The sequence below is a fragment of the Taudactylus pleione genome, unplaced genomic scaffold (assembly GCF_031769625.1).
Source record: "Taudactylus pleione unplaced genomic scaffold, aTauple2 ptg000054l, whole genome shotgun sequence".
In the NCBI taxonomy this organism is placed as follows: Eukaryota; Metazoa; Chordata; class Amphibia; order Anura; family Myobatrachidae; genus Taudactylus; species Taudactylus pleione.
In genome coordinates this window covers 4,558,021-4,572,151 of record NW_028284456.1, presented here as the reverse complement: position 1 = coordinate 4,572,151, position 14,131 = coordinate 4,558,021, and the positions used below count along the sequence as shown (strand labels likewise).

General features: G+C 49.3%; 1 protein-coding gene across 1 annotated transcript in view; it reads right to left on the bottom strand.

The window, feature by feature from the left end:
• The window catches only part of ITGA9 (integrin subunit alpha 9), a 512,195-nt gene extending 503,421 nt beyond the window's left edge, over positions 1 to 8,774 (bottom strand). The window contains exon 1 of the mRNA XM_088464409.1: positions 8,434 to 8,774. Coding sequence (XP_088320535.1) covers positions 8,434 to 8,615 — 182 coding nt within the window. The 5' untranslated portion in view covers positions 8,616 to 8,774. The remainder of the gene's footprint in view (positions 1 to 8,433) is intronic.
• Positions 8,775 to 14,131: the final 5,357 nt, after the last annotated feature.

Sequence of the window (14,131 nt, the reverse complement as noted above, 5' to 3'; positions counted from 1 at the left end):
CCCTTTCCTGTCACCTACTGCCTCTCCCAGTCACCCTTTCCTGTCACTCACTGCCTCTCCCCATCACCCTTTCCCGTCACCTACTGCCTCTCCCCGTCACCTTTTCCCGTCACCTACTGCCTCTCCCCGTCACCCTTTCCTGTCACCTACTGCCTCTCCCCATCACCCTTTCCCGTCACTCACTGCCTCTCCCGGTCACCCTTTCCCGTCACCTACTGCCTCTCCCCATCACCTTTTCCCATCATCCACTGCCTCTCTGTCTCCCACTATCTCTCCCCTGTCACCCTCTCTCTGTCACCCACTGGATCCGCCCCTGGCCCTTAGGGTGAGTGCAGAGTGAGCAGCAGTCCTCAGTGTGAGCCCCTGCCAGCCTGGAGCTGTGACCTATGGGGATAGGGGGGGGAGATACGACCATCGTGAGTCACTGTCAGAGGGAGCCTACAATGGGAGCCTCAACTAGCGGCCTCTATGCAAAAATAATTATTATATATACAGGATGCGGTCAATATCCCAACCACGAGAATTCCGGTGGTCAGAATGCCGGCGCCGGATCCCGACACTGGTCAGAATCCTGGTGCCAGCAACCCGACCGCCGGAATCCCGAAGATAAGTAGCGGGGTTAGGGGGGAGAGTTAAGCACTAAGGTGGCAGGTTAGGTTTAAGGTGCGGGGAGGGGGAGGTTAGCATTAGGCATTAGGGGGGGGAGGTTAGGGTCAGGCACCTGGGAGGGTTAGAATACTGACCGACAAGTGTCTGTATTCTAACCATGTCGGGATGCCAGCATCAGGATTCTGACTGCCGGGCTCATGAGTGCCGACATCCCGAACCCATCCCATATACACTGTGCAATACACACCCTGTTTACTAAGGTCTATTCACTAAGCAGTGTTAACAGACAGAGTGAAATGAGATAAGGTACCAGCCGATCAGCTCCCAACTGCCATCTCACAGGCTGTGTTTGAAAAATGACAGTTGGGAGATGATTGGCTGGTACCTTATCTATTTTAAATCTGTTCTCTCCTGGTGTGACCCAGGCACATATACTACTGTTCTCTCCTGGTGTGACCCAGGCGCATATTTTACTGTTCTCTCCTGGTGTGACCCAGGCGCATATGCTACTGCTCTCTCCTGGTGTAACCCAGGCACATATACTACTGCTCTCTCCTGGTGTAACCCAGGCGCATATACTACTGTTCTCAACTGGTGTAACCCAGGCGCATATACAACTGTTCTCTCGTGGTGTAACCCAGGCGCATATACTACTGCTCTCTCCTGGTGTAACCCAGGTGCATATTGTAACCCAGGCGCATATACTACTTATACTTTACAGTTTTACTATTTTGTTTGCAGCTTGAAGTATGAAGCAGAAAAATACATTTTTCAAATTGTGGAGGTAGAGCTGCACTAATGTGGCCTCCATCTTAGGGTTCCCAAAGCCACACCCCTGACCCATACCTTCATCTTATAAAGTATATCTAAATTAGATAGTATTTATTTTTATTTGCCTTAGGACACAAGGTGCTATGACACAGATGCTGGTGCAGCAGCAGTGGATAACAGGAGAATAGAGGGCGTATTTCCTTTCCCTGTGTGATCTTTAATAGGCCAGCCCACTATGTAAATATTTCACACATTTCACACAAATGATCTGCCAGTGTGTACAGAGTAAAATATTAATTGGCCAATGTCCTTATAACAGATTTATCTTTAAATGGCAGTGACGGTTTGTCAGTGGGTATGAACAACCATCATCTGCAGATATATCTTTCAGGTGTGTACCCAGCTTTGGAAAGAGATTTTTCTCTTCTCACTAGTAAAACTCGGGTGAAATAACAAACTCGAATCTTATCACCATCGGGCAAACTCGGAAGTACTTTTCACCTAAAAGATACAGCTCGAAACTTTACCAAGAATCGAGATGACAAACTCGGGTGAGATGCCTGCAAACTCTCTGCCCAATTTAAGTTTTAAACACTCACCTCCTGAGCTGCGAGTTAGCCTGAAACATACACAAATCATTGTCTTTTGTGTATGTTTCTGCCTGTAAATAGTTTAAATAGTGTATATTTTATTAAAAAAAAATTATGTGAGGTCCCTACCCAAAAGACTAATCAGCCAGTCCTGGTTCTTAAAACTATGGGGAACAAAATGAGTAGGGTTCCACAGGAATTTAAGAACCAGCAACAGGCAGCATGGCCAGACCTGGTATTAAATATAGTGGTAAAAAAAATTGTGTGAGGTTCACCCTATATTTAAAACCAGCTCCGGACACTTTCTAGGGCACCCCTGGCCTAGGCCGATAGCCTGGGGCTATACCCGCCACCCCTGGATGGTGGGTGGCGGGTTGATAGTGTATGTAGTGTGTAAAAAAATAGAATTAACGTCATTGTCTTTACAGTGGAACTACAGGTTACAGCAAGCCTCCCCCGCATGCTGGTACTTGGCAAACCACAAGTACCAGTTTGCGGGGCATTAAGGGCCCGCTGGTGCGTGTAGTTCACCTGTAAAGAAATGTGTAAAATTACAGAAGACACACACACACCATGAAAATAAAGTTTTATTACATACATACACACTCACATACTCACCTACTACCAGATGTTCACGTCCCCTTGTCACCGTAAAGTATCCTATGGAAGTAACTGAAAAAAAGATCCAATACTCACCTTTTGTCCCACAATGTTCTCCGAAAAATCCAATAAGGCCCACGGAAGCACTGTAACAACACGCTTCAGCATGTTGTCACAGTACGCGAATGACAGCTCATGGGAATGAGCTGTCATTAGGACTGGGCCGCGAGCCAATCAGCGGCGGCTTAACACTAGCGGACGCTCATTGGCTGGGACCAATTATTATTATTGGGCGGTCCCCAACTCCCCAGGGACATTGGCCTGGGCTGACTAGGGGAGGACCCTATGTAATTTTTTTTTAAAGCATTTAATCTGTTTTTTTACAGGTCTTAACACACAAGCAGCCAGCACATACAGACCCTCATTCAGAGGCGGTCGGAGGATGCAAGCGGTCGCTCAGAAACTGGGCGGCCGCTTGCATCCTGACCGCCCGCCTCTGTTTCGGTCGTTAGGCTGTGGGTTTACACCCACAGCTCTAACAACCGCTAGGGTGATGGTCGCGATGGTCATAGACCATCGGGGCTTACGACGAGACCCTAGGGTAGGGTCTCACTTGTCGTAAGCCCCGGAGAGCTTCTGGCTGTCAGAGCCGGAAGCTCTCCACTGACATCACTAGTGATGTCAGTGGGGCCTCCCCCAAACGGCAGGCTTCCCATGGGAACGCCTCCGTTTGGGCTGCCACCCCTCCGGCCCACCTTCCAATCAACATCGACAGCTCGCCCCCTTTGGAAAGAGACCCGCTACGACCGGCGCTGTCGGTCGTAGCGGGTCTCACGCATGCGCACGAAGGAGCCGGCTCCCTCGTGCGCATGCGCACTGGAAAAACATCGAGGCGGCCATGCGGTCGTAGACCGTACGGCTGCCTCTTAATAAAGCCCCCAGTACCTTGCAAAAGTATTCACCCCCCTTTGCTTTTTTCATGTTTTGTTGTCTCACAACCTGGAATTAAAATGGATTGTTTGAAGGTGTGCATCATTTCATTCACAGAACTGTGAAGTTGTTTTTTTTTATATTATGAATCAAACAACATTTAGGACAACATAACAGAAAACATCAGCGTGCATAACTATTCACCCCCCTAAAGTCAGTACTTTGTCGAGCCACCTTTTGCGGCAATTACAGCTGCAAGTCGCTTTGGATAAGTCTCATTCAGACCCACTCGCGAGCGGCAGTACGCTCGCAAGTGGGTCGATGTTCCCCACTGCGCATGCGCACGACGGAGGGAGCTCCGTCGTGCGCATGCGCGAGACCTGGGGAGCGACGGGCTTCCCATCGCTCCGGGTCTCGCACCAAAGGGGGCGTGCTGTCATTGTTGATTGACAGCACGCCCCCTTTGGTGGGCGTGCCTGCCAGACGTAGGCGTTCCCATGGGAACGCCTACCGTCTGAAGCTGGCCCCACTGACATCACTAGTGATGTCAGTGGGAGTGATTTTGGCTCTGATAGAGCCAAAATCACTCCTGGGCTTGCGGCAGCGAGACCCTACCGCAGGGTCTCGGTCGCAAGTCCGATGGTCGCGATGGTCAAGACCATCACGACCATCTTTTTGGCCGCTCGCATATGCTGTGGGTGGTCACCCACAGCTATGCAAGCGGCTAGGAGGCCGCTCCATTTTCATGGAGGAGGGCCCTGATTCAGAGCGAGCGCTCTGGTCAGAGCGTCCGGCTCTGAATCAGGCCCTCTATGAGCTTCCCACATCTTGCCCCTGGGATTTTTGCCAATTCCTCAAGTCAAAACTGCTCCAGCTCCTTCATGTTGGATGGTTTCCGCTTGTGAACAGCAATCTTCAAGTCTGACCACAGATTCTCAATTGGATTGAGATCTGGGCTTTGACTAGGCCATTCCAACACATGTAAATGTTTCCCCTTAAACCACTCAAGTGTTGCTTTAGCAGTATGCTTCGGGTCATTGTCCTGCTGGAAGGTGAAGCTCTGTCCCAGTCTCAAATCACAGGCAGGCTGAAACAGGTTTTGTTTAAGAATATCCCTGTATTTAGCACCATCCATATTTTCCTCGACTCAAATCAGTTTCCCAGTCCCTGCTGCTGAAAAACATCCCCACAGCATGATGCTGCCACCACCATGTTTCACTGTGGGGATGTGTTCTTGGGGTGATGGGATGTGTTGGGTTTGCGCCAGACATAGCATTTTCCTTGGTGGCCAAAAAGTTAAATATTAGTCTCATCTCCATACATTTGGGGAGTCGTCCACATGCCTTTTGGTAAACTCAAATCGTGTCTTCTTATTTTTTCAGTGTGGGCACATTATCCCAGTGCACAATATAAGGAACGATTACGATGTTGTAATCGTACAGCCGTTCTACACTCGTGTAGTGGATACGCACCTTTATTCCGCCACCAAAACTTTAATGATCCTGAACATATACTATATTAATTTGAAACCAATGCATTGTGTTTCATCCTACACTACATCTTTTGGAGTACTAACTCATACCACTTTCAGTTTTGTTCCTGAAAATTTAAGACTAGATTATAAAGATCATAGGGCCTGATTCAGACCCACTCGCAAGCGGCTGTCCGCTCGCAAGTGGGTCGATGGTGTGCACTGCGCATGCACACGACAGCGGGAGCTCCATCGTGCGCATGCGCCAGACGCGACGAGCGAAGGACTTTCCTTCGCTCGTTGTGTCTGATCAAAGGGGGCGTGCTGTCGATGTTGATTGACAGCACGCCCCCTTTGGTGGGCGTGCCGGGGGCGTGCCTCCCAGACGAGGGGCGTTCCCAAGGGAACGCTTACCGTCAGAAGCCGGCCCACTGATGTCAGTGGGAGTGATTTTGGCTCTGATAGAGCCAAAATCACTCCGGGCCTTGCGGTTGAGAAACTCAACCGCAGGCTCCGGCTCGCAGTGGCGATGGTCGCGATGGTCAAGACCATCGCGGCCATCAACCTGCACGCTCGTATAGGCTGTGAGTGGTGACCCACAGCTATACGAGCGTCCAGGAGGACGCTCCATAATTATGGAGGATGGCCCTCATTCAGAGCGTGCGCTCTGCTCAGAGCGTCCGGCTCTGAATGAGGGCCATAGTTCAAAATGTTTGCTCTGAATGTTAGTCTGCGACCACGGGATTGCCCACATATATTATGCTTTTCTGTGCATTACTGAGAAAATGTATTGTTTTGCCATATGTGGGGACTAATGTCTGATGTAACAGAGAAGTATTGGACGTTTTATTGATGCCTTAAAGCAAATGTGTTTGATGCTGCAAACTATATAAATGGATAGAAGTATTGGCACATATGTGATGTATGCCTGACCCAGGTACATACTGTATGCTACTGGCGCCAACATGCACACATCTTGTGATAGTTGCAGCTTTGCATATGGGCGGCAAAAGCCCCTTTTCTTTACTGAACACTTTTACCAACTGCATCAGCCCCATAATGTATTTACTGGTGATTGGTGGGCATCATATATAGAGTTATATTGGTTACTATTACATGTGCTGTAAGTACATACTGCAGACTGCAGTTCTTACAAGCAACACTCAGACCACAAACTCAACAAGTGCTAACACTGCACTCACCTACAGACGTACACTGTGATCCACAACAATTAGATATTAATCCATTAACAAGATATAACCTGCAATGATATTCCAGGCCTTTCCCTCAGAAACTCCTGGTATATCATATGTACAACTGGAAGCACATCATAGTTGCAGAATGGCACTGTACTTAGGGAGTGATAATGAGGCAGACTTGCCTGTCAGAGATTCCTAACCTGTTGGTTATTACCCTATAGATAACCCCTAATGATCATAGGGCTTCAAAAAAAATGCACACTATCACATAGCAAAATATTAATTGTTCTTTTAATTTAATTAGCAACCATTGTTTTAGAAGACTATGGTAAAATAGGGAAATTACACTTTCAAAACCGTCTCTTCAGTCAAAGTCAGTTTCCCATGCTAATGTGGTCTGCTTTCCCTGCATCTGAAGAACAGCTATGCCCTGAGCAGGATTTTGGCCCACGCTGTAAAATAAATGCCAGGCACCGGAGTGTGACATTCTAGTTTGGAATATTGTAATCCAAGTTTTAGGCGCCTATTCATCATCAAGGGCGAGTTGCGGTGGTGGTAAGCAGCTGTCTTTACGAAAACCAAGCACTAGTAGCAGCGTTATTTACTCTTCCCGAGTGGCACGACTGCGCATGTGTGACCTCAGTTTTCGTATGTGTATGGCAGCAGGGCACGAGTGGAGAGGCGGAGGAGGGATCGACTCGGATCCCTCTTCGCAACCCTTTCCCATAGCGTGGCTACGGGAACCAACACCATCTGAAGATAGCGTGGTTCCCATAAGCAAATTCTGAAAACTCAGTTTTCACCAAATACTAGCTGGCCCCAACGTGTCCCTAATAATGAATGGGACCTTTATTTAAAATATGAGGAACTAGCGTTTCTGCATTAGTAGATGGCCCATTAAGGATGATGCCCCTTTCACATTGCATTTGCTGGGTTGCACCCGGGACTTGTACACACTTCGATCCTGGGAGCGATCAGGCTGAGACCCCTTTCAGACTGGTGGTCCGACCCGGCAATAATTCCGGTTCAATGACGTCACCGCCATAGGTGCTGAGCCGTCACTTGAAGCTGAGATCAACTCCAAGCGCCTGCTCTCCCTATGCAGTGAATGGGGCCCCGGTCGCACGACAAATGGTTACCCGTTCGCACTACACTGTGAGCCGGGTTGAACTTGTGTTCAACCCTGCCCATTACTCGAGTTGAAATGTCGGGTCGCATGACCCAGGTTATTTCAACTGGGCCCTTTCACACTAACCCGGGTTGCAGCGCTTTCATGTGCAATAACCCGGGTTATTTGCTGGCAGTGTGAAAGGGGCGTTAGTGAACTCACAATCAATACTTGATCAATTCATGTATTTCAAATTCACAGACACTAGGACATGTATTATTATTGTGGGGATAAAGTCCATCCGACACACTGAGGCTGATGTGAAGCTGAAAGCAAGTTGAGCATAACTGCTCCCACGCTGCGCACACGGACGTAATGCAGGGTTATACACATCTATCAGTACGCGTTTCACCGCTGTCATCATTATCAGGGCGCACTTGCACCTGGTGCAAAAGATGCATCTGAAATCTGGCATACTTACGTGTACACATAACTCTGCGTATCCCACAATTCCCATCAACCCACCTTCTCCCACTGCCTACATGAGAACGCCCCGTTACAACCCAGTTACCCCAGTGCAGTCACAAGTGGAGATGCCACCGACTTGCGTGTAACACTCATACTAGCGTGCACACAGTTCTGCAGCATGCGCAGTGTGACAAGGTGTGTTCGCCAAACTAACTTGGGGTCAACCTTGCATTACCCCCACTGAGTCGGTGCCATTTACTTATAATAAGATTTATTTTCCATACCCAGCAATAATAAATATCACTCTATCAAACAAAGTCTCCACAATAAGCCAACAAAACACTTATGAAACTCCCACAACTTTTGCAGCAGTGAGAGTTTGGGAAGGAAATCAGATACGTGCTAGACCACTCTCCTCATCCAGACATTAGAATGACTGCATTCATAAACTCACACCATGCAGACTGGAACATGTGTATTATTACACATACAGAAATTGTATTAATGAACTAACGTGTATAGGACTCCCATATACAATATGCTCAGTACTAGGGGCACGTGTATACAGCAGATTTGGGGCACTGCCCACTAGATCATAGGAGGGGACAGGGAAGGGTAGAAATGATCAACTTAAAAAAGTATCTGTGACTTTAACATTGAAACCAACGTGTTTAGAGCACAGCTTACCATCTTGTATCATCATGGTAATGCTCCAGAACAGAATATCCAAAAAACGAGCCATTGGGACCTTGATAGGAAATGGGGTGATCCAGATCTATATTGTAAGCATAGAGCAAATTTAGTGAAATGACACCAAGTAGTACTTTAAAGGGATTCCTTTCAGCCATGCACTGAGATCCTGCAGCCATCCTGTGTCACACTCAAATCCAAAGAAAAGCAGAGATTCAACTAACTCCTCGCTGCACAGTTCTACTCCAGGCGCTGTTTGCAGAGGTGTCAGAATGATAATTACTCAGATGCAGCTGATTCAATAGGTAGCAGATCCCAGAGGTGTGGCAAGGGGGTGAGTTGTGACCAGGGTCTGACCAAATAGTAGAGCGGAGAATTATTTTCTTTAGTCTCTGAATTCAGGACCAATCCGTTATGTGAGGGAGTGGATTTTAGAACTCCGTTAACTATACACTGTGCGACATTACTATAAAATCAGAGCAGAGGCGACATCTAGTGTATGCAGGGGATATTGCAGAGCATTGCTGATGAAAGTGTTTGGTGTTTACGGAGTCAATTTATCATTAAACCTTTGCGGTTTATTCCCATTTTTGGAGGATACCCGCAAATATTTAGCATCCCCCTCAATGTATTATGGAAGGGTCGCAAATATTTAGTATCCCCAATGTATTATGGAAGGATCGCAAACATTTAGTAAACTTTAACCACTAACGTGCTGAACATCCTAAAGGAATATAAAGATCTCCTATATAATGCTATAAATCAAAACAAATCTAAACATAACATAGTGCACACTATAAACTGTGGAAAAGTGTGAGAACCTCTCACATCCATGGAGTTACAAAAAACATGATAATCCTAAACTTTCATTTAAACCAAAGGGAAAAGCACGCGAATGCTAGAATAAGCATGAGAGGACATAAGCACCCTGTTTTTTTTATTGTGCTAATACTGGTTAGAACTGGTTTGGGGTTGCAGTCTCGTTATAGGTTAGGTTAGTGGATCAATCAGTAGTGACAGCCTATCAGGGACCTGTTTGGGCGGGCTCTGTTTAGGAATATTAGGGTGATGGGAGGAGTCAGCTTCCTCTTTTCCAGTTGTGATCTCCTCTGGATAAGTACCTCAGTGTCATAAGACTTATCAATTTCTTGCCACTGTTTGTTTACTACAATTTTCTTCCCTATATTTCCTGCCTGACCATATTGTCTCTCCTCCATTAATTTCATCCCACCTGTGTATTATCCCTCCTTCACGCTCCTCACCTCCCTCTGTTTGTTCCCCCCTTTTTCATTTATTGATATCCCCCCTCATCCTGCGCCCATCATCATGCCGCGCCCGCGCAGCAATGCCCCCCCCAGTTGCTGGTCGATGCAGCCAGGCCGCTTGCAGTGGCCGCCGCTTCCCCTTACACGCGCGGCACGCACTGCACCCGCGCGTGTGTCATCAAGAGGGCGCCGGCGGCGTCCGCTTACAGCTCGGGCCCCGGCGTCCTTGCGGCTTCACAGTCGGGCCTCCAAGTATGGCTGGCCCGCGGTGGGGGCCCTTCCCCTCGTGCCTCTCAGTCACCAGGGGCTGGCGGCGGGAGCGTTCCCGCGGTTACCGCGGCTCCTGTTGTTGGCCCGGCTCAGCTCACAGCGGTGGCCATTTTAGGTGTGCAGGGCCTTCAGAACCCTGCGTTAATGGCCGCCGGCTGTCAGGAATCGGCAAGGGCAGGGTCGCTGACCCCAGTCCCTGGCCCCACATCCGCTATTACCCAGGCCCTTGCTGACCCCCAGCGCTTGCGCAGCCCTTCACCCTGTCAACTCCACTGCTTTAGGGGCAGGGAGGGTGGGGCGCTACACCCCTATTCAGGTGCAAACCCCCTCTGGCATCTCTATTTTCTCTAGCCCAGCTGGGCTGCAGGCTTCCCCTATGAGGCGTAGTGCTGCTGCGGATGGACATGGCAGTGTCTCCACTCGCAGCACCCCTGTTACGCCGCAGTATGTGCTCCCTGTCGCGGCGCCATTGCCGCAGGTGCCCGGGGTTATGGTTTATGGTCCTGTGCAGCATAACCGGCCTTTGTACAGCCCTGCATTAGGAGCGCAGTGGTCCCCTTATTTTGCCCATGGCTCCGGGCAGCAGGCACTCCCAACCGCCCCTCCAGCGTTCCCGCAGCAATGCTTTGACCCGCTGTTGTCTCAGGCGGCGGGTCAATTCGTGCATCAGGCGGTGCCGCCCTATGCGGGCCAACAATTTTATACCACTCCTATGTGGTTCCGCCTTCAGCATCCAGTTTCCCACCAGGTGCCAGGCTATTTTTGCAGACAGGATCCAATGCCGCAGCCCCCTCTGCCAGCAGCCCCTCCTCCGATTAGGCCACCCACCCCCCCATGCTTGAGCTACGCACAGGCAAGGGCTTCCCCGTCCGCAGTGGATCCACCTCAAGCCCCCACAGCGGCTTCTGTTGTTGACTAGATCGGGTCTAACACTGTTGTTCCCAGGGTCCATTGACTTCCCAGTTCACAGGGTCCATTGACTTCGGCCGTTCTTGCTCGTGATGCTGCGACTACAGAGGATGCCCAGGCGTCGTCAACTCCGAACGTGGTGAGCCTACCGCGCAACGCAAGTCAGGAGGCAGTTTCCGCCGTGGTGTCAGCTACCCCATCGACTTCTGGAGCAGGTGAGACAACATTGCACCACAGCAACATTGATTTGTCACACTCAGAGGATTCGTCTGACTCATCCAGTTCAGTAGAGAAACCGCGTAAGCTAATGCGCTATTTCATTCAGCAATTGAAAGGGAAGCGTAAAAGCCCGAATAGAGCACGTAGTTCAGCTGGAAGCTCGGTTCCGGATGCGACGGGCGATGTGGTGCCCTGCTCTAACACTGCCATTTTAAGAGGCGTTAGGTCGAAAGTGAGGGAGCATATTAGGAAAGGCAAGTACGTAGACATGTTTTTTATTACGCATGATGCCAAAAAAGCTTTGGATACAGCTAAAACTGGGGGGGCAGCAGCCGAGGAGGCGCGTCGCAGCTACGCGAATTGGCTTTGCGGGATGTATATTTTTGCGGCTTGCTACACTGAGACTAGGCCTGCCGAGTTTTTGAATATCCTGAAGTACTTACACCTCGTTCATAGCATGCAGTTGTCCGCTAGACATAACGTTTGGTGGCAATATGACGAGGCTTTCCATAAGAAGCAGGATGGGCAAAAAATTCTTAGCTTCGGTTATAAGGACATGGAGGTTTGGCTTGAGGTCACTCAGCAAAACAAACCCACCACTGAGGCACCAGTGGGCCGTAAACAGCCCTTTGTTGCCCGTCCAGGTTTCAACATGGCAGGAAAGGGAAAGTGCTTCGCCTTTAATAACGGGCAGTGTAGCAGTGGAGCCAGCTGCCATTTTAAGCATGCCTGTCTGTCGTATGGAGGTAATCACACAGTTAAAGAGTGCAGGCGGGCAGGCAGCTGGGCAAGGCGAGCAGCGGAATGCTAAATAGAGCTGTCTCACCAGTGCCATTAGATGTGCTTGAACGGTGGTTGGGCCGCTATCCGCTCAGGGCGGAGGCGGCCTTTTTGTTGCAGGGTTTAAGGGAGGGTTTTCGTTTGCCAATAGTTAGGCCAGTTGCGGTGTTAGCAGAAAGGAACCTTAAATCGGCTAGGGATTACCCTGATATTGTGAGGGCCAAAGTGATGGCAGAGGTGGATTTGGGCCGCATGGCCGGCCCTTTCCCGTCTCCTCCCTTAGCGGATTTGTGCATATCTCCTTTGGGCGTTGTCCCTAAGAAGGAGGTAGGTACATTTCGGTTGATCCAGCACCTGTCCTATCCGGATGGAGGGTCAGTTAATGATGCTCTGGATCCGAAGGATTTCAGCGTCGCTTACCAATCTTTTGAGGACGCCCTCCGTATAGTGCAGGAGTTTGGTAGGGGAGCGCTATTGGCCAAAATAGACATAGAGTCGGCTTTCAGGGTACTTCCATTGCACCCCGAGTCTTTTAGGTTCATGGGTTTTAAGTTTGAAGGTTCATATTTCGTTGATAAATGTTTGCCAATGGGTTGTTCCATTTCCTGTTCCTTTTTCAAATGTTTTAGCTCATTCTTGCAATGGTGCATTCGAGCGGTTTCGGGAAAAACGGGGATAGCCCATTATTTAGATGATTTTTTTATTAGTGGGTCCAGCGGATAGCGAGGTCTGCAGCGAGCTGCTTTTATCAGTGCAGGCTCTTTTTCGCGTTATGGGCATGCCCATTGCGGTGAAGAAGACAGAAGGGCCTACCACAGTTTTATCCTATTTGGGTATCGAGGTCGATACCATGATGGGTTTATGTCGTTTGCCCCAAGATAAAGTCGCTAAGATGCGGGAGTATTTAGGGCTCTGCCTCTGCAAAGAAAATTTCATTGAGGCAGTTGCAGTTGTTACTCGGCCTACTTAATTTCTCTTGCCGGGTGATCCCTATGGGTAGAATCTTCTGCCGTAGGTTGGAGAGGGCCACGGCGGGCTTTAAAAAGGCGCACCATTTAATTTGTTTGACTAGGGACCTTAAGGAGGACGTGCGTTTGTGGTGCGCCTTTTTGTGGGATTTCAACGGTGTGAGGATTTGGTTACCCGAATCGGTGGCCAACTCTGAACTCCAGCTTTATACGGATGCGTCCGGTGCTTGCGGTTTTGGGGCCTTTTTCGAGGGGCAATGGTGCGCGGAAGCATGGCCAAAAAGCTGGCATGACGCCGGTTTTACAACCAATATGCTCCTTTTGGAGCTTTTCCCAATAGTGGTGGCAGTAGAGATTTGGGCAGCGCAGCTTAGTAATCGTAGCATAAGTTTCTGGTGCGATAACTTGGGAGTAGTTCAGGCCACAAACAATCAGAGGTCAGTCTGTCCTCAGGCTCTCAGTTTACTTAGGCGTCTGATACTTTTATGTCTAAAGGGGAACATTGATTTCAGGGCTAGGCACGTCCCGGGTGTTGAAAATGAGATAGCGGATGCTTTATCTCGTTTTCAATGGCCTAGGTTTAGGTCATTGGCGCCCGCAGCCAGCGTTCATGGCTTACCTTGTCCCGCTCATGTCTGGCAGATCATCGGGCCGGCATCGATGGACTCGCGTTGAGAGCTTTGGCACCGAGCACCTTAAAGTCCTATACGGCTGCGTGGGATTCGTGGCTGGCTTTCTTAATTGAAGTAGATCGGGGTAAGACTATCGAGGATAGCATGTTGCAATTCGTTTGGATTTGGCATGAGCGGGGACGGTCTAAGGCCACAATGTCAGGTGCCTTAGCTGGCATTTCGTATTTTTCGCGCTTGCGTGGCTTGGTAGACCCAACCAAGTCGTTTCTTCTTGCCAAAGCTTTAAAAGGTTGGGCTAGAGAGCAGGCTGGACCATGTGACTCTCGGAGGCTGGTCGACACCGGTTTATTGAAGAATCTCCTGGTGGCGGTGGCAGGAGTAGCCCTAGGCCAATATGAAGCCTTTTTGTTTCAATTAGCTTTTGTTTTGGCATTTTTTCGGCACATTGCGGGTAGGCGAGTTGGCGGCTGCTAGCAAGAGGGCAACGAGCTCGGGGATTCTTTTGAATAATGTGATGGTTAAGTCAGATTTGATCTTGCTCAAGATTCAGAGATCAAAAAACCGACCAATTAGGTAGGGGGCATTGGTTGTCGATCCCTGCGCATCCAGACCCGAGCATATGTCCAGTAAGTGTCGTTGGAGGTCTTCCGCT